General features: G+C 33.6%; 1 protein-coding gene across 1 annotated transcript in view; it reads right to left on the reverse strand.

Moving 5' to 3' along the window:
* The window catches only part of CngB (Cyclic nucleotide-gated ion channel subunit B), a 33,883-nt gene that overhangs the window by 3,421 nt on the left and 8,330 nt on the right, over window positions 1–22,132 (reverse strand). Inside the window, exons 3-12 of the mRNA XM_085955929.1 lie at window positions 21,280–21,437; window positions 18,688–18,903; window positions 15,800–15,949; window positions 13,119–13,240; window positions 12,427–12,686; window positions 11,042–11,191; window positions 8,497–8,802; window positions 6,008–6,131; window positions 4,048–4,277; window positions 322–437 (exon numbers count right to left, since the gene is read on the reverse strand). Of these exons, the coding sequence (XP_085812055.1) occupies window positions 322–437; window positions 4,048–4,277; window positions 6,008–6,131; window positions 8,497–8,802; window positions 11,042–11,191; window positions 12,427–12,686; window positions 13,119–13,240; window positions 15,800–15,949; window positions 18,688–18,903; window positions 21,280–21,437 (1,832 nt within the window). The remainder of the gene's footprint in view (window positions 1–321; window positions 438–4,047; window positions 4,278–6,007; window positions 6,132–8,496; window positions 8,803–11,041; window positions 11,192–12,426; window positions 12,687–13,118; window positions 13,241–15,799; window positions 15,950–18,687; window positions 18,904–21,279; window positions 21,438–22,132) is intronic.

Consider the following 22,132-nt stretch of genomic DNA (forward strand, 5'->3'; position numbering starts at 1 on the left):
TACAGAATGCATACTAATGCATACAGACGTAACTACTGAAAAAATCATATTATTTACCACGTGTTTAAGTTTAAACCACCAGACTTACACCTTGCCAGAAGGGAAAGAACTTTCCACCATTTCTGTGTTCCCTGGTCATAATCATTGATAAATAATTTAACGTTGTATTGTAAGACTTATGGATAAATTTTGCTGGGCGCTACCGAGAGTTTCTAAAACAATTTTGTTAAAATAATATTTTGTCCAACAGACTTTTGACAGTTAGACAGTTAGACAGTTCTACATAAGATGGATATTAATTTATTGTTCATAATATTTTACCTGACATCAGCAGTTCGGCGATTTCCTCCGTCAATACCAAGTAAACTGATTTCTCCAAAAACCGAACCCTCGGTTAGTGTAGCCAATACTTCTAGATTGTCAACTCCACCCATTACCTGATAAGAACAAAACATAAATATAAAGCCAGTAAAATTTATAAAATATATAGGTATCTTTCATTGTACAGGTATTATGTAAAACAATAATTGTTTGAGATGTCAGCAGGAGTGAAATTGTGTAAATAAAAAGAATTCCAAGTTATACTCGATTTTTTTGTTGCAAAAATCAATATTTTAGACAAGAATATATTAAAACAATTTAAAAAAATGCCACCTAAGAGAAAATTTAATTGAACTAATTTTCAATGATAAATACAACCTCAACATAATATTATATAACCCTAGAGATGTAGACATTTTTAGCGTTGCAATATGTATACCTAATTCTATTTTATTGTTTAATTTGTATTTTTCTTGAATTATTGTTGTTTTTTTTATTCCTTTTGGTAAAAAAATATTTTTTTCTTTGTTTTTTCTCTAATAATTTGATTTACCTGTACGTTTTATTCTTAATGTCATGTTGTGAATGCCTTGAATTAATAATTTGTTATGTGCTCAATGTGTCTTTTTTAATAAATAAATAACGAATTCACATTTAATAACGTTATTTGAAATTCTAAATTTACCTTTGACTTACCAAGAATACTTTAATGTTTAATCAAAATTAATTAAAACACTTATATACATACTTACTTAGGTACTTACACTTATAATTTATCAATAGGTATATTATAATATTGTCTCAAATTACAAACTTTGTATTTTTCCGCTAGGCGCCTCTGGCAAGAAGGATAGCGTATTAATTTTTGTATCGTTTTTATTTATGTTTACCAATAATTTTTTGATATCGTATCGATTTAAAGTATCGATCCCCTTATTTGACATAATATCTAGTTGTAGTACACAATCAATTCCAATCATCACCATTGCACAGTATGCTTTCAGCAGTACTATTCTATCACATCACTTAACTCCAAAATCCGCAAAAGTGATAGGTATGTTCTATTCATGGAGTTAATTATTATCCCTGGAAGTTAACCATTAGGCGTGATGTTTTTTTTTAACACGGCCGTCCATGACTGCGTTAACCGCAAGCTATCAAATGTCGCTAATAAGTACTGCAACATATTTTATAACACGTCATACTTGATTCCAAATGCATTCGATTAGAATCTTCAGTTGAATATTCTAATCTGACTCATTTAAAATCAAGTAAGACGCAGTGCCGTGTGATACAAATTGTCGTAGATAACCGCCTTGTATACGGCATTTCTCGGAGTGACATCCGTGTTATTTTGGATCAAGAAAAATAAACGGAAACGTGTTACCGTGTTAAGTAATGAGAATAGCCCTACTGAAATTGCTATGTACGAGGGTGGGTCAATAAGTCCTTAGAAAAGCCGACAGGTGGCGCGACTAGTACTGCAAGCGGTTTGTTTTCATGCAGCGGCACTACCGATTCAGTATGCTGCGAAGTTTCAATCAGATTGGTCGGGTTGTTGTGTGTTTCTCGTACATTTAAAAAAAAAATTTGCTTGTGGAAAATGGAAAAATGGAAAATGGAGAAAATTGAGTTTAGAGTTGTTATTAAACATTTTAATATAAAAGGGTTAACAGCAAAGGAAATAAAAAATGAGTTGGATTTAGTTCACGGCATATCTGCTCCTTCACTTGCAACTATTTATAACTGGTTAAATGAATTTAAACGTGGTCGTACATCAACAAAGGATGAACCACGCTCAGGACGTCCTGTAGAGGTGACTACACCAGAAATGATCAATAAAATCCACGATATGGTGTTAAGTGACCGAAGATTAAAGTTGAGTGAGATAATTGAGGTTACAGGGATCTCAAAAGGTAGCGTCATTTCTATTTTACATGACAAATTGGGCATGAAAAATATTTCTGCAAGATGGGTGCCGCGTTTGCTCACAGTCGACAATAAACGCAGTAGGGTGGTGGCCTCTAAAGCCCTGTTGTCGCTCATGCAACGCAATCCGGATGAATTTTTTCGTCGCTTTGTGACTGTAGATGAAAGATGGATACACCACTATACTCCCGAGACGAAAGAACAGTCAAAGCAGTGGATTGCGAAGGCAAACCATGTCCAAAGAAGGCGAAAACCGTAAAATCAGCTGGTAAGGTTATGGCTACTGTATTTTGGGATGCACGTGAAATTATTTTCGTTGACTATTTGGAAAAAGGAAAAACAATAACAGGGGATTATTATGCATCTTTATTGGACCAGCTAAAAAACAAAATTGAAGAAAAACGGCCTCATTTAAACAGGAAAAAAATCCTCTTTCATCAGGACAATGCCCGTGTTCACACATGTTTACGATCAATGGCTAAAATTGAAGAATTGAAGTTCGAATTGGTCGACCACCCACCGTATTCGCCAGATTTAGCCCCCAGTGACTTTTTCCTTTTCCCAAACTTAAAAAAATGGCTAAGTGGACAACGTTTTTTTCAAATGAAGAAGTCATCGATCGGACAAATGCTTATTTTGAGGACCTTCCGAAAACTTATTTTTCTGACGGTTTAAAAAAAATTGAGAAACGTCTAACCAAGTGTATTGAGCTCCAAGGAAATTATGTTGAGAAATAAAAAAAAAATACAAAAATAAAACCTGTTTTAATGCTTTTTTCTAAGGAATTATTGACCCACCCTCGTATATTAAGGCGATACCTCTACCTAGCAGAGGCACCTAGTGGAAAAATTCGAAGCTTGCCTCGAATTTGAATGAAAAGAATCTCTTCGACACAATATAGAAAACTTAGTAAACTAAGTTTTAATAATAAATATGACCATAAAAAAATATGTCATAAGAAGATGGGATCCTTTAACAAATTCACATTTTATAACATTTTTTTAAATTAAATTGCAAGTTTGTCTTTGACTTAAAATATAAAATATTTTCCTTTTTAATGTTATCAGATACCAGTGGCGGAGGGTGGAGGTAGGCTGTTAAGATCCGCCATAAATAGTGCACAGTTAACTTTGTCAGTCATACGTATTTGTTTTCATTGGAATAAGACTACAATAAATTTACAGATGGTGTTGGTTAGTTTTTAAAATTCAATTAAACCCTGTGAAAACCAAGCCATAATAGATAATAGTCAAAAAATACTGATCTATCTATAAAATATCTAAAATTATGCAATTGAATCACACATACTTTGGATATTTTATAGATAGAATATTTTTTTTACCTATTACCTAACTATAGTTTGGTATAGGCAGGACTTAATCAATTTAAAAAAATGAGCTAACAATATGTGTAATATGTATTCTTAATCCAACGAAAACAAATAATTATGAATGAAAAAGTGTGCACAATTTTGTTGTATTGCCCAAAGTATACTAACATTATTATGGTTTGGTTTAGGCAGGGTTTAATTGATTTTTAAAAACTAACCGACAGCATCTGTAAATTGTAGTCTTAGTTCAATAAAAACAAATACGCATGGCTAACAAAGTTTAATGTGCACTATTTACAGCCTACCTCCACCCTTCGTTACTGTCAGATACATATTTGTTAATTAATACAATTTAAATTGTAAATTATCAAAAAAATGTCTCAGCTTGCAAGCTTCGTATTTTTTCCGCTAGGTGCCTCTGGTAGGTAGAGGAGAGGTATCGCCGTAAGAACTTCTATATAGCCAACCTGAACATGTCCCATCTTAACAATATACATATCCTTGCCGACTTCTCCTTTGCGACAGATAAGGTCTCCGGGAAGGAAAGTTGCCGCTCTTAACTTCAGCACTAATTCTCTCAGAAGTGCTTCATCACAGTCGGTGAAAAGCTGAACTTTACTCAGGGTCTGGATGTGGACATTGATGGCCACGTCTGTCTTCAGATTGATGGGGAGGGTGTTTAATAAGCGAGACTCGTCTAAAAGCATAAGGTTATATGTATAATGAACATATTATTGAACATACATAACTTGAAAACATCTCAGATGTTGCTAAAGGGTTGCCAGATTTCCAAAATCACAGAACGGGACATTCATTATTTCGAACGATAAAAAAAATAGGAAGTTAAAAAATTAAGTAATAAATAAGAATAATAAAATTTTAAGATAAAAAGAACATTTTATATACCACGTTTTTAAATTTTCTGTTGAATCATATAAACTTGACAACCCTATGTATTAATAAAAAACTTTTTATTGTACTTGATAGAAATACTGAATAAATATTATAGAATACTGAAATGTCATTTTGACATTTCATATTGATTTCCATAGTAACGCACGTATATATTAATAATTTAGTTACTAGGACCCCCTTAGCAACCAATAATAATAACTTTCCATACAAAACAGAATTACCTGAAAATTAATTCCATTCTGGTTAAAAATGGCTAAAAGTATTAAAAGAATGCATTGTCGTCGTGTTCTGATGTATTCTAAAAGTTTCAAATGTCTAGCTAGTCGGGAAGTTAGTTAAAACTCTTCAATTGTCCAATACAAATCTTGGACAAACAAGAAAAAAATGTACTGGGCACACAAGAAAAAATCTGTTCCGAACAAAGAAGAATACGAGCTAATAAAAACGTGGTGATAATAATAAAGTATACATCATTTTAATTTAATTATAATATATTATGTATGTAAATAAATACATAATATTATGTATACAGAAGAGAACATATAAAATATAGTCACATAATAATACGCAGGTATTAGTTATAAAATTTATTGTTTAGATACAATTATTACAAGAATTAGAAATTTATACAATCATTACAGTTTTATTAAAAGTATTTTCCAAGCTATTAGCTTGTTTCAGAATATGTTCGCCATCCTTCCTGGATACATTTTCCATACACATACATACGGATACAAGTCATTACAATTGTAATCAAAATTTTGTTTGATCATTAATTTATAAAAGGTGTTACGCCAGGCTGTCTACAAAAATTAAGCGAGCCTCTTTTACTATATGCGTACATTTTTATACATATACAACTTTTGTTAAGTCGGGATTTTCACATGCATTGCGGGATTCGGGATTTGTTTGTTGAACTCTGGACAATCCCACTCAAATAGGGACGTCTGGCACAAATCACATTTGAAAAAATACGATGCTCGACGGGATTTGAACCCGTATATCCACTGATATCGCACCAATATGCTTTAACCGTCGTCGGTTAGTAATTGAGGTAATTAATATTCCTTGATTTACAACACAAAAACCGATAGTCAATAATAGCGCAATTTGATAATCACTTCATGTAGGAACTACTAGTTTAAATTATCGCAATGTATGTACGTCCAATATATGGAATGTTACATTCTCAAACTTGTGAATTATTCTACTAAAAACAAATGAATATACTCGTACTTCAAATATTTTAACGCCATCTAGCAGCTGTTGTTGAAATCATGTACCAAACGATGTTATATCTCTCACTGTGCCAACATTACCTTTTTTTTAATCTTGCAAATATCTCTTATATAATAGGGAGTGGTTGGTACCCACTAACAATAATTAAATTAAAATATTAAAAAAAAAATGTTCCTTCCCATCAGCGATTTCTTCTAACTATCCGATATGTATATTATTATATTATTATATATTAAATAGAAGTAAATGAAAAATAGGAACTAATCTTCATACCAAGAGTGCGCTGTTGTTCCCACGTGAACTTAAACCACATTGTAACTCTTCGTTGGAGATCACAAGGTAAATTTAGCCGTCTCATATATTCCATTGTTTCATCCACCAGTTTCTTGTACTCAGTCTGAAAATATTTAAAAACAAATTCAAACTTCAGATAGATCCAGAATGTCAAAGTGCCAATGAGGGTTACGACGATGAATAAAAATATTTTCCGTTATTATTTTTCAGATAAAGATACATCTGATCGTAAAAAGATAAACATTATATCTATGAAGCTTTTTAAAAGTTGTGAATATTAAAAAAAACCATTTTCTACAATTTTATATAAACCTACATGTTTTTTTAAATTCTATCGCAGGTGGAAAACATCTGCAAATGTACTGACAATCAATCAAATGTGACTATATTTGGAGAAGTAGCGAAGAGTGTCCTTTTGAAATATTGTCTGTACTGTCCAAACTACATGCATATGACTATGTTGGTGGGTATAGACGAGCGTTAATATGCAAGTGCATTTTGTGTAGGCCGTAGGGGCACAAGGTTGCAAAGTATTGTATAATTTCGTCACCTTAATACTACAACTAGATAACTGTGATTTGATCATTATTGGGAAAATAAAACTTAAACTTTACTTGATTAATATAAATCTAGGCTATAATTTAAAATAAAAATGAAAAATTGTGCTTGTCTAATTGGGAACAATTAAATAATGTTCAATTGTATGAAACAATATTGTATATAATATATTATTTTATTTATTTACTACATTTATGGTTTTAAATTATCTAATATTTTCAAACACAAAATTAATACAGTTCCCATTAACTTCTGACTTACCTAGTTTTATCATTTTGTAGAGAAGAAAACGTAGAATCATTTTCAATAGCTATGTCAAAAACAGTGAAAATAAAGTTATCTGGTTGTAGTATTGAGGTGACGTTTTATTTACAGAAATTATTACATAATATCTTGGTTCCAACTAGGCATTAGGATCGAGACACACCGGCCATATATTGATGACGATACTACGAGAAGACAAACATGACCACTGGCGTATTGTCGTGCTGCTGGCTCCAGTAAACTGCGAATTCAGGGTTGGAAGCCCGTGCTTTGTTCGTTTAAGATTTTCGGTAGGGAATTCAGGCAGAAATAAATGTAGGGTCATTAATTTAGTAATAAAGGTGAATATATATAAATATTATGTCACTCAGTAAGTAGACACCCGCTGGACAAATGCTGTCATACAGTGGTACCTAAGTTGCACTAAACGCCCACAGTGACACTCTAAAGCCCGCTGGATAGACGAGCTCATAGAGTTCGGTAGATGTGAGTGGAAGCAAAGAACTAGGGACCGAGAAGAGTGGAAAGACTTAGAGGAGGCCTTCAACCAGCGGTGGATCGACTGACGATGATTGATGAAAATGAAATATTTGGTATATAACCCAATTTTATTGTGTAATGTGATCTATTATAAGATTGCTTCGGTTAAAATTAAATGCCGCCTATTTGACACTTGCATTCTGGCGGTGCTGCTTTATGGTAGCGAATTTTGGCAGCTTACGAAGGCTCAGAGCAACCGTATACTGGGTGTGCGATGCTATGAGTTTAGGGGTAACGAGGAGATAAGATAACGAACCAAGCAGTCTCTCATCATGCTGAGAGTGAAGAGGCGACGTTGGACCTGGCTCACTCATGTGCGGAGAATGCCAGAAGAGAGCTTCAATCGGGCTTGCCAGTTCTTCAAATAGAAGGCCACTAAAAACTATCTATAGAGTGTAAATAGCTGTTCATATGCTCCAGCTAAGGGGCGAACATTGCCCAAGAAAAAGGTTGGTAATAAAATCTGTATGTGATACCTAGAGTTCGTTGATTGGAAGTTTAGCCATACAAAATTAATCATTTGGTATTACGTACTTGCGGTCTCGTTGTAAAGGGACTAGAACCACTTAGGTGTGACAGGTGTGACAGGTGTAGAAATGAAAGTCTGGTTATAGGTTGTTCAGATGAATGGAGGAGCAAGAGTTTATTGCTGCGTAACGGCATACAGTTGATACAAGAGTAAAGGATACAGGATAGATGTTAGCGGTCCGAGGCTCGGTAGAAGTGATGCTTTAGTCCCAGGCACGGTGAGAAAATGCGAGGCGCGTCGATAGAGTGCGCTGGTCCGAGGCTCGGTGGAAGTGAGTCCTGTGCGGTGTGATACTGAGAATGAATCTGATCTGAGATACTGGATGGACTGATATTGAGATTTGAGTGCGACTGAGATAACCCATAAACTATTTATTACCCGCTATTTATTATTTTGAATATTCGGTAAATTACGATAATCGTTGTATATAATATATAATAAGCAGATCGCGGATTTGGCGATCGTCCGATTGTTGAATGGCTCGCAGTTTCTTGCATCGTCGAAATAACGCTGACCAGGACCAGGATCGTCGACAGCTACAACAGCGACACTTGGGTAAATTTGTAAAATCAGTTACCTGTGATCTGGTAGCAGTCGCAATAATGTCTCTTATCTGCCCAATCAGTAGAGCAAAGACAAATACCCCCATCAACCAAGCGATCGTCATGAAGACATATTCGAATTCGTTTTCCGGTTTGGGGTTCTTGCCGATTGAAGTCGCGCACTTGGTCGCAAAGTAAAAACACCTGACGTAAGCATTTCCGTCTCCGCTGTAGACCCAACCGTTGGAGCCAATACCTTCGTATGTGCTGGCTGTGTAATACGCACACGCGTTCAGGTGAATTAGAAAGAATATGTTGGTGAGTGTGCGACCTACGCGTACCTGGAAAGAGTTTTTAGCAAATGTGTTACCATATCGACATTAGAAAGGGAAAAAGGTGTAACCCTCATTGTTTCATAATATATTTTATTGGATACATGACTAAATAGACGCTGTGTCCAAAGGATGTAAGCTGCAAACGCCGTTTTATTATTCAAATTTAGCTGGCAATTTAAAAAAAAAAGAAGTAAGTGAAGTCGGAAAAACGACTTAACCATCACATTTCTTGGTTTTTCTTTAATTAACTCAATAATTAATATCAGATTAGGAATATATAAACCAAATAACTAATTATCATGCACTTTAACGTAATGTGTATTTTTTATTTTAACTTTGATCGAAAACCATAAATAAACGTTTGTGCCTCCTTTAAAATTTTATTTGTGTAGATTACGCCCTTTTTCCTTTCTAAGGTCGATATAAATTAAAAATATGTTGAACATACATAAATTTGAAAACATTTCTGAGAAAATATATTATAACCAATCGCACGTTGACCACTATGTTAAAGAAGTCATACTTAATTGCGACAAATTTTAACTAATGGCTTTTAATACTCACTGAAGCGCTTTCCAAATTGAGCTACTATTTGCGATCGGCTTTTGTATTTTAAATCAAAGTAGGTATTAGTTTAATTACTAACCGACATCACTCCAAGATTTTTTTTTCAAAAACATTTTTTCTATTGGTTATAATCTTATAATATATTTTCTCAGAAATGTTTTCAAAATTATGTATGTTCAATAATTAGAATGTTACATTCCTAAATCTTGTGAATTGTTCGTTGAATAAAAAAATAGTTAATTAAAAATATTTTATTGTAGATAAAACGTTGTAAAGTGTCAATGTTTTTGATTTTTTCATTTCTATGAAAGCCGGTGGGTGATACAAGGGGAAGAAAATACATTATACGATTTACATGTTTTAGTTCCAGAACATATTATATTGAGTTAATTTGACGCAAACGATGCAACCGATTCGTCTAAAAATTTAAAAAAGGGTCTCCAAAAGGTTCAAATCTGTCATAAAGTACAGACATATAATACTATATTGAAATTTGTAAAAAATAGTGTGTTTATGCGAATAAATTTAATTAAATGCCACCTAACGATTCATCATCGTCATCAACCTGAATCTATCCAATGCTAGATGAAGGCCTCTCCAAGTTGATTCCACTTCTCTCGGTCCTGTGCGTTCCATTGCCACGTACTTCCGCAGAACTTTATCATTTCATCGATCCAGCGGCCTCTATGTCTACCTTGCGGACGTTTTGTACCTGTTGGATACCACTGGATGGCTAAATTTGTCCCTTCTTCGAGCTACGTGTCCAGCCTATTTCAATTTGAGGTTTTTTGCGAACTCTATTGCATCGCAAACCCTTGTCTGTCTTCTTATCCACTCATTCCTCTTTCTGTCCTTTCGCGTTATGTCCAGCATGCACCTCTCCATAGCACGTTGTGCTACTCTAAGTTGTTGTGCTACTTTAATCTAACCTAGCCTAACATAATGATTAAACCATGTTAAAGTATTCAAAATAAAAAAATAATAAATTGTAGAATGCGTGGATTTATTCGGAAAATTGAAATTCGATTGCTATTTTTTTTTTCATCGTACGGTGCCTCAAAATTAGCCAGTGCATCGGGCCTATACATCACTTAATATAACATCGAATTCAATGTTTCCTAACGTGGGGCATACGCCCCACCGGGGGGCAATTTGAATATTTTGGGAATGTGCAAATCATATTTATATTTGGTACTTTTTTTTGTTATAAAACGCATTTTCGAAAATATTGTTTTGATATTGCAACCATGACTTTCCGATAAAATTACTGTTGCCATTCCCATCATACTATTTAGTTGAATGCGGCGATTTAGCGCTGTAAATGATTTGTTACTGAAAAAAGAAATCGTTATGATATCGCAAACTGTGGATTAAAATTGACCAATAAAAACTCTTTGCAGCTCACATCAAGCACAAAGATTGCACTAATTTTCTTCCGAGTTGTACATCTAATATACTTAATATACATAGGTACTTACTTACGAAAGTTAAATTAAAAACAGTATTGCCCATGTGCATTTTTTATTTGAAGCAATTCATTTTTTTTCAGAATTTGTTAGTTAACTATGAAATTTTGATAGGGGGATTTTTGAAGCGTTGAAGTGGGGGCATGTCACAAATAAGGTTGGGAAACACTGATCTAATTGATTGAGTGAGTGGTCAAAAATTCAGTACTTACAACTAGCGGTGAAGGAAATACTCTGTCCATCGATGCATAGAACTCAAAAAATGTTTGAAGTTTCAGAAGGCGAGGTATTCGAAGAAGTACAGCTGATGTACCAAAATAAAAATAAAGTAGGTCCAAAGGGAGTAGAGATATAAGATCCATCTGAAATTTAAAAAATATTTGTATTGCCCAAGAAAAAATCTGTACCGGACAAACAAGAATACGAGCTAATAAAAACGTGGTAAAAAGTAGTGATACGTGACACCCTGGGGCCTAGATATTACCCAACAGGTAAACCTTCCTGATAAAAATATCTTTTTATTATCAGATGTACCCATTGTCTTTTTGACCATAAAAATTTTTGCTACCATGTTTACCCAAAGGTTTTAAATAATCGATGACAAAAATATTATAATCTGGTATAAGACAGTCAGAGCTACTAAGAGACCATGGCACCCACAAGGGGGGCTGACAGGGCTCTAGCATGGGGGATCGGGCTTAAAGGGGGGCCTGACATGGTGGGTCGAACAGTTAAATTAAATAAACACACACCATAAATTTGCTTTAATTTTTAAAAAAGTCACCTGCGGCGCTATATTACTTTGAAAGTTTTCACATTTCAAAATATGTGGCTCTGCGATAGAATTTAATGCTATCATATCATGATCGAAATATTTAAATGGTAATTCACGTGTAGAATTTTATTTTATAATTATTTTTAGTGTTTTCTGTCTAATAAAAATGGCGATGGGACGCATGTTACTTGGCTACTACAATAAGGGGTCACTATTAGTGCTTCATCATATGATGCTGAGTGCTGACGACTGTGGATTTATTTAGAAAAACAAAAAATCGCCTAATTATACATACCCAAAATGCCCTTAATTTTATCTTGCAGAACCCTGGGGTTCCACGGAATACCATTTTATGAACTGGAACGGCGTTCCGATACGCTCCGGTTCGTTTAGAGCCCAGCGGGTCTATTCTATACAAAAGGCGACTATCGACCGCTAAAGTGCTAACGTGATAATGTGTTAGTATTTGTTACATACATTTTATATTGAAATATTATAATTCTAATTGTATTGTAATCAGTTAATCAGTCGAAACTGTCTCTCTCTCGCTCTCTCTCTATCGCTCATGTTCTAAATTTTAGCACAGGCAGGGGGCATGCCGTTAAAATATATCATTTATTGCAACAATTAATACCGGCTAATTATAATTGTTACAATATGTGTTAATAATTTGATACAAACATACCCTAGTTAGCGGTTTTAGCGGACGAAAGCAGCCTTTTGTATGGAATAGACCCGCTGGTTATGATAATTTACTCAGTGTAATAAATTGTTGGTGGAGATATGAAAATAAGTTGGAGAGTTCTCATAGTTGTTACTAACCTTGAACTGGAGCTTCTTCAAATAATTCTTTCGTGTTTCAACGGGGTCTCCCACCCAAAAGCCATCTGTCAGGTAAGATAACCTCGGCTTGACAACGACCAGATCGATGATGTATACAATATCGCAGAAGTAATCGAAGACTAGCCAAATGGGAGTGTTGGAAGGAGTCTGATAAGGGAATGAGGCTCGGAGAGGAACTGCCCAGGAATTGTAGCAGTAGCAGATAGTCACGGTGAAGAGCCAACTAAGGTAGAGTACACCTGCAAATTTGATAACATACTTTGTAATACAATACTTTGAGTACCCATGTTATTATCAATGTATACATAATATAAATATATGACTCAACAGTGTGTAGGATACAGTAACGAGGGGTGGAGGTAGGCTCTTAAAATTCGATATAAATCGAGAAGACGGTGAGTTGAGAACTCAGATCACAACAATAATTATTGTTTTGTATCGAAGAGCAACTTTTTCAATAGCCATTGTAATTAATAAAATTCTTATCCAGAATAAAAAAAAACTAGTAAAATTATCTTTATATTGATCAGATAGGCAAGATATGGGCGGACTATGCAGAAAAGTTTAATGTATCTTGCTGGATAGAGGAAGATGACGATCGAGATGAATTATACAATCGGCCATCAACTTGAGTGGTTAAAATAATAAAATTCATTAATTTTTTTTAATACCTTGAGGGTCCAGAACCTTCTCTAAATTGTTGCATTTTCGCCAAATTTTTCCTTTCTCGTCTTCTTCAGTTTCTGGTTGAACGATGGGATCCACAATCTTTATAGATGGAATGGAATCAGATCTGGGCAATAACAAAAAAAGCATTTTAAAAAAAATGAAAATTTAGCCCCCTTGTAGCAGGGATGCCCAGTGCGTCGATTGCAAACGTTTGGTCGATCGCGGACGTAATAATAAAGGGTTGAGCCTGAATCACGTGAAGGATGTTGCTTTTAAACTTTGAAAAATAATTTGTGGTAAAGCTTTACAAATAATAAGGCAATTTCGATCATTATTTGAAGAATGTGGATTGGAAAATGGCAAATTTTTGTTGTATACAGATGTAAGGTGGCGTATTTAACTTGCTTTTTTGGTTCTACATGTATGTGGGAATGGCTTTATCTTCGATGAATGCATCAAAATGAAGCATCGCTCACGATTGACTAATGATAATTTAACTGCGTGCTTACGTCTAGCAGTTACTTCATACCACGTGACAAAATTGCTGAAAATAATATGCAATGCAAAGTTTCAGATGAAAATAAAAAAATAATTTTAAGATTTCTGATATAATAATAATATGTATAAGTAAATTGTGTAACTAAGTCGAAATTACAGTTAATGTGTACTTTTTTAGAAGTGAAATACATAATAATATGTAATTATATTATTGTCGTAAATTCGATATTTTTGTATCGTTATTTTTTATATGTATGATTTTTATCTGTTTTCGAAATACATACTTACTTAAATACATTTTTGAATTATAAACATTGTATTTTTATTGTTCTCGCATGATATAATTACAAGCGATATCAGTCGATCGCCATAAATAATTTTATCAACTAGTCGATACTGGAAAAAAAGTGTGGCCACCCTGCACTGTAGCAAAACCATTCCAAGTGGTATTTTTAATATGTACAAGACGATTTATAAAATGTATTTGTCACTTTCAAATTAACATTCAAAAAATATATTATTTGGCGGCTCGACCAACTAAGTGAAATAAACGCACATCACAAAATTTGTCTAATAATTGTGCGATGCCATTTGATGTGATATTATGATGATTGATATTCATACTTAAATGACCATTCACGTGTATAATTTTCTTTGTGTTTCTCGACTAATAAAAATGGCTATTTATCCAATATGGCGTGGGGTCGCATGTTAGTTGGTTACCACAAATGGTGTGGCGATCAGTGCTTCATATGATACGGAGTGCCGAAAACTCAATAAGTGAAGTGGCTTCAGAATGTGGGGGCCCATGGTCTGAACCATAAATCTCACACATTTTATTCACACATCGGTATATGTACATACATCACAGAATTACGCAGTATTACATTATTAATTCTGACCAAATCTATAATACCGCGTTTTTATGGGAGCTTCCCACTAAAAATTGGTACAGTACACTCTCAGTATTCCGTCGCTTGATTATCCGACAGCTACTATAATCCGCCGTTATTTTTACTAGTTGAAAGCACAAAATCAAGCTCTATAAGTCAAATTCAGTAGTCCGCTGCGTACAAGTACCTATACAACGCATATGAGACGGGTTTATTTTGGAAACTTCTCCTTCGTAAAACGTACGTTCATCGCGAAGAAAGTAATGTACCAGGGAGGAAAGTGCCAAGGACCGCATTACAACTATGCCGTGCTCCAATGCAACCGGGACACACAAACTGAAGATTTTGGTCATAGGGAAAGCCAGGAATCATAAGCCATTCAAGAATATCTGCCCCACTGAATAACTGGCTGTGTCAAGTTATTTGCTTTTTAATAATTAGTTAATAAACTTAGTTTATAAATATGTATAATTTAGTAACTACTTGATTTTGATTATAAATAAAACCGTAATTTGCGGGTACAAATTTCTTAAAAAAACTATTTTTACGAAATACCTGTTTTAATTTTTACCATATTTTGTATATATGAACTATAATCCGCCGCTTTCACTAATTGGAGACTTGTCTGGTTTTTGGGGTGGCGGATAACTGAGAGAGTACTGTAGTCACAATAATATACTATGCACATAAAAACATTTTTATATTGATGTCTTTTGTCTAATGTAAAAATATTCATAATATTAATACTATCGAATGAAGGTTCTTGGTGGAATTAGAATTTAAATTCTATTGGATTTAAGTTTTCTCATTATATCTCATTATGTAACTCAATAATTTCCAATACGTTACCATTGTTCCCAGAATGGACGATTTTATACCTCTTGAGTATAGTATTTTTATTGTTTATTGATACTTGATTATTGATAAGGTAGGGAGTTTTTTACAAACACTATTTATAATTTGTTTGTTATATATTTTTTTATTGTGATCCTTGACTTAATAGGTAGGTGATAAAGTTTTTACCTACATTATTGTATTGATTTGTTATACAAGTTAGAGTTAGTTGTATTAGTTGTCAGTGTGTATTTGCCTTTTGGTGAGTGTACACAGTGCCTGAATATGCCGAAAGGCGAAACACGGGTCACAAAAAACGACTCAAATGGAATAGTACAAAACTTACATCCATTATAAGTTAAAATATTCGTTTTTAATAATATAATATTGATTATAATTCATATGACTAAATATTTGAATGTGGATGTTCTATACATATTATTATAGTGAAGATAAACCTTTTTGCTGGTGTAATACTTCCATGGCTAGACGGCGAAGGGGGTAGTTCATTTTTCATCCGCTCTTGAATGCGCGCTGTCCTCTCGGAAAATCGGCGATACAAGACGCTTAGTCTCTCCAGCGCCATCTCTTGACTTTTCGACCGAAATCTACAAAACAATTAAAAATTTGAAAACAGTATTTAAATTTTCAGATCTAACATTTTTGATCAAGAAAAATAGTACATATCTGGCGAATGAAAACAGAATTTTTAAAAAGCTATAATTTTGCACCAGACCTTAAGACCTAATTGCAAAAGAATACGTTATTTTTACGCTTATTCATTCTTTCTTTTCACAACAACAATGTTGAAATCCTTTTAAAATGCCGGTTTGTTAACATTGTTTTACTTTTGAGAAAATCTGTATTTTATGTACCATTAGCTTATTTTCTTACCATCTGATATATTATATTTGTCAGCGACAATTGGCATCGATGTTATAGCCAGTGTTACCCAAACTTTCGACATCTGTGTACGCCTTTTATAATTTTCGTAATACTGAGTACCCCTCTTCAAAAAAATGCATAATAACAATCAAAATACATTTATTTTTTCCTTTTTAGTACATAGGTATACAAAATAATAATAAACAAAAGTAAAATTCATTCATAATAAAATATAAATAAAAGTGATATTATAAATAACATTAATTATAATCAATGAGAAGGATGAAATTGTTTATGTTGAGACAGGTCATCATAATTTGGTTCCCTGTTTGTTAATTTTAATCTGAGATGCGGTTCCACATCCAAAAGCCTGTTACTTTTTTTTTTACTTAATGTCTACAAATGCTGCAAAAGCAACTTCACATATATATGAAGTTGGAAAAGGCAAGATGCATTTCAGGGTTTTCCCTGTTAAAACTGGATACACATGTTGCATTTGCAACCAGAATGATGTTAACTCTTTAGTGCCAGACCCAATTGCTCACGTTAGATTCACCCGTGTCCATATGGACACGCAATTATTGTAGTACAGTTTACTTTGCCTAATTGTTATTTTAAAATAACAATTTGGTTTATAAACGTTAGTCAGTTGAAATAAGTACACTGCTTCAATTTTTCGTCATTTGAATGATCTAGCTGACATAATACAATTAATATCAAGTGTCAAAGTGGCCATTCATTTTATAATCACAAAAAATGGACTTATGTTAAAGGTAACCGTGGTTTTCTGATTATATTGTTTCAAAGAATAATATTTCTGTCATTGAATGCATTATAAACGTGTGCAGTTTCATTATATGTAATTAGAAATGGAACTATTTTTGTTTATGTGGTGTTATTGCATAATCAATTAATGCGTGTCCATATGGACACGCGTGCCACTTAACACTACAAATTTAAATTATGATTTGTTTTCACTATATTTTTTATAAAATATATTATTCTCATTTTGTCAAATTATTTAGTTTATGGGATATGTCATAGATTAAAGAAAAAAAAATGCTGGTAAACAATGCATTGGATGAACTTTATGAAGTTACTGATGATGATTTTGTCGACGAATATAATATCAATATTTATCTCACCACCGACCAAATCCTGTGGTTTTAACCGATGAGGATTGTGGTGGAACAATCGATAATTTAGATCATAGACGATTAAAAGCAGATACACAAGTGAAATCTAGGAATGCAAGAACATAGATAGACCAATATGATATTTTATACTGCAACTGGAGATTCTACACCCAATTACACCTAGCTGCACAAAATATCAATTTTACGGGAAAAATGTGGAAAATAAGAACGCTGATGGATCTTGATAGGATGAATATTCAAAACTATGTACATCAAAATCAATGGTTCTAGCAGATATATGATGTAATGGGTTAAATTATTTTATTCAAAAAAATAGAAAAAACCGACGCTGTGACCGATTTTTAGAAAGAAAAAGAAACATCTGAAATCAGAACGCAGTGAAGAAAATGCAATATTAGCTTGTGTGTAATGTGTATTGAAAACTATCATACTTTATAATAATTCTACTAATAAACCATAGAATTAAAAAAAAATATGATAACATAAGTGTCACGCGTGTCCATATGGACACGGCTATTATCTCAAAACTTAAAAATGATATGAAAATTTTATTTTCACTATTCATTCTCTGTTATATTACAGATACATAAAAAATGTAAATAAACAATTTTTAAAACAAATAACAATTAATGTCACACCATCAACAAAATTGATGTGTCCATGTGGACACCTGTGCCACTAATGAGTTAAAGTACACTCCTTATATTTATTTTTCAAGAACCCGTCTGAAGCTAATTCTAACAATAATTGCTCTTCTTCCGCATGCGATAAACCTTGTAGCATGGATGTTGTATTGATGTCGTATTGATGCTTGTTGCACCAGGCGCAGCCAAAACCCAGTGCAGCGCGTACCCCCACCAAGCTCTTACCGTACCCACTTTGGGAAACACTATATAGACCAACGTATATATATATCAAGTCTTCTACGTCACAGCACTGCATGCGCTGACACTGTCACGTTATATGGTTTTTGAACGCTGATACTTATTACGTCACGTGCTCTTTGCGTGTTGACTTGTCATAACGGATACTCTATCTCTGGCACTATTGAGAGGAATTAAAAGCTTTGTTACTAGTCGGCTATCCTGGATACAGTGGCAAACACATTTTGAAAATAGCCGATATACTGGATTATTTCTTAGGTTAACCTAACCTAACCTAAAATAACAAATAATCCAGTATATCGGCTATTTTCAAAATGTGTTTGCTGCTGTATATATACTTCTACATTCGAAATAATACTAATAGTTATATTCAATGAATTAAACGATTGAATAAAAAATAGTATAGCAATAACGTCTTACTTCTGTTCCTCGCTCAACTCCTTGACCTCATTAAGAATGGAAGCAATCGCTGGAGACCTATTGTGTTTTGGTAATGGCCGCTCTATGCACACTTCAAGTTCACTTTCTTCTTCAGTTTCCTCTTCAATGTCCTCTTCATTTTCTTCTTCTTCTTTGTCTTCTTCGTCGTCTTCTTCTTGGTAGTCGATAATTTTTCCAACATTTTTAAATTTCACTCTACAATAAAACAAACATTACTTATTGACTTGTACACACAGAATTTTTATTAGAGGACTGTCAGAATACAGTAAACGTATTTGTAACTGTATCGTAACGTGACGTAACAGTGTAACACAATGTAACATTGTTAATATGCAGGGGACGACTCATGCCAATTTCCATCTTGTCCGTATCACCCTTAATTTATTACTATAACAAACTTTTGCATGATCATCTGCTATTAGTTTTTATCATTCAAAATCGTCCTTGTACATTACATCAAAGCAGTGATTAACAACTGTCAATTAGCCGTGTCGTCAGATGTTCCGCGAACATTCTAAAAATTTTGTAAAAAGCTAAAATCCAATTTGTTAATAGACTTATAAAATATACGACATTATCAATTTTGAAATAATGAAACAGTTTTCAAATAAAGCTTGGTTAAATATCATATCATAAATATTGTTAAACTAGTAATAGTATTACTTTGATAGTTTCAGTTTTCAGTAATGAATTTTGTCGCCTACTATACATTGTCAATTTTGTTTATATCAAAGCGTTTAAAATTAACGCTAAAACTAAGGCACTTTGCCTTTGTACATCAGTGCACACTGTTTTATGCTCATACTTTGACACCCTGGGTCATAGAAAAATGTTTTAACATCCGGGGAGCTTCCAAAAAGTGCACCCGCTACGTAATATATATCCATATCCCATAGTTTAAGAATCATTGACATACTGCGTGAGCGTGCAATGATACTTTTGTTATTATTGTTCAAACATATTCATATATTCCTATAAAACGTTATATTGACCAGCGATTCAGAATATGTATTAAATTAGGCAGTTATAAATTATCATTTGTAATATTTGCACCTTCAACGAAACTCAATTAGTCCGCTCCAACTCCTGCTGTGTGCCCTGGGTGGCTACCCCACTCGCCCATCCCTTTTCAGGCCACTGCATTCACCCTTCTCTCCCGAGATTTAAAAAATAAATATGTCTCAAGGTTTCTGCCGTTTATGAAAGGTTTGGAATCGCTGCTTCAAAGTGATACATAGCTCTGGTACCTCAGTGAGTAAGTATGTACATAATAACGTTACGGAAAGAAATCAGACACAGTCGCATTGTATTGTATCACTGAATGATTTGAATCGATTATACCATACGCGGTTATGCAACAAGTGAATAAAGGCATATAGTTACATTGCAAAATGCGTTTCCTGCCTCTGACATATAACGTATACGACAGGGCTGGCGAACATTTTTACGAACGCGTGCCAAAATTTCCCAAATATTGTTTTTCAACTGTCTGACTTGTGCCGAGCAGTTATAACGAAATGATAGTTTTTAAAAATTCTATTGAAAAAATGATGATGTTTTAGATACCACTCACAGAACATAGCACACATAATTATAGCTTTATCTTTATATTTTTTCAGTTACGCCCAATGACATTATTAATGGACGACGCACTCAATACAGTAGCTAGCAAGTAAATTCGCATGTATAGGTAGACGTCACGCAATTTCCATTATGCGATATCACGCATCGGGAATTTATAGCAATATGACCTTTATTATAATGGCGTTAGAGCAGTGCTTCTAATGTCAATGTTCATTTGAGCGAACCCGTTTGAACCGAACCATTCGGCAGACCCAACAAAAAGCATCAGAAATTTATAGTAATATCACCTTTATTGTAATGGCGTTAGAACAGCTTATGCCATTCGGTAGACTCGGCAATAAAATGAGTGTCATTTTCTTTTCCAGATAATTCGTCCATATTAATGTCATTGGTTACGCCATACATTTTGGTCCACCAATTTTGAAACTGTCTGCCAGAATTACTACTACCAGCTTCACCAAGTTTTTGTTTCTTATTTGGTGCAGTCATTTTTTGTGGGTAAAAATGAAATTGTTTGTTAATTTATTAATTAGTTTGGTTATTCATGCACAAATTGACACTAGAATTGCTCCGATCATATGAGGAATTCTCTCGCTACAGTGGTCTCAAGCATTGTAAATTTCCATTGAAATTAGAGATTCGTGGCGCGGCATTCCCCGCAGCCTGATGAGGTTAGTGCGATAATATTATATATGACACATACAGCCTAAGGACCGACCTATCCAATTATATATTTACATTAAACGTAAGAAGAAGAGTATTTCTCTACATTTTTTTAATATAATACTGCTATTATAGGTTTTTATTCTCTTCAAAATAAAACATTCGCGTGCCATAGGTTCGCTACCTCTAGCATACGATATGCGAACATTATTACTGCCATTTTGAATTGTGAATCTGTAAATGGATTGAATTATATCATAAACGAACGCTAACGGCCTATTTGCTTAATAAAATACATTGACCATGACGAGCGCAATTACTTACTCAATTGGAGCCGGATGAGCAGGGGCAGGATTGTCGTGGATCTGGACGGACGCCTGATGAGAACGAGGGTCCCCCCAAGCCTCCTGTCTGCCGTCGAAAGTATTATTGCTCTTCATTAGTGTTCTGAGTTCAGATTGTTTCGGGTAGATTTGATTATGCTAGAAAAAATATTTTTTTCACGAATTGGTAATTCGTTTTGTTGAATTTATTACATTTTCGTATTACAATTCAATATAATTAATACAGTGTAATATAATCAAACCTGGAGCCCCCGAATGAAGGGCCAGTGCTTTACGCACTACGAGGGCCGATAGAGAGCTAAGTTATCTAAGCCATAATTTGACATGCCATGGTCATAGTCATGTACTATTTATGTTTTAGTTTGTTAATACAAAATACAAACAGTAATTACTTTTAAAAATTCTGCGTTTACTCACTGGTAGAAAATTCTTGATTATTTTCTTAATACATTTTTGTTCATATAAACTAATTTTATTGTTAGTATTATTTACTTTTATTTTAAGTACTTTTGAATGTTGGTTTTGTATCTGAATGTACTTACTACCAGTAAAAATTTATTTATTATGTTGATTTTATAAATAAATTTTAGATATTATTTTCATTCATACATTATAAGGGATTTAAATACCTGTATTTCAAAACCGGTATCTCGGTATTTTTCGATACCGAAATACCGGTATTAAAAATCAGTCAATACCGATATATTGAAAGTGGAAACAAAATGTTTTAACTAACATAAAAGGTTTAAGAAGACTGTACATTTTTAGGATTACGCGATGTCTAGTTTACTTCCGTTTTCATTAGACGTGTACCTAAGTGTAAAAAGTATAAT

This window comes from Rhyacophila brunnea, unplaced genomic scaffold (genome assembly GCF_057557595.1).
Source record: "Rhyacophila brunnea isolate RB1 unplaced genomic scaffold, BYU_Rbru_1.0 scaffold_5, whole genome shotgun sequence".
Taxonomy (NCBI): Eukaryota; Metazoa; Arthropoda; class Insecta; order Trichoptera; family Rhyacophilidae; genus Rhyacophila; species Rhyacophila brunnea.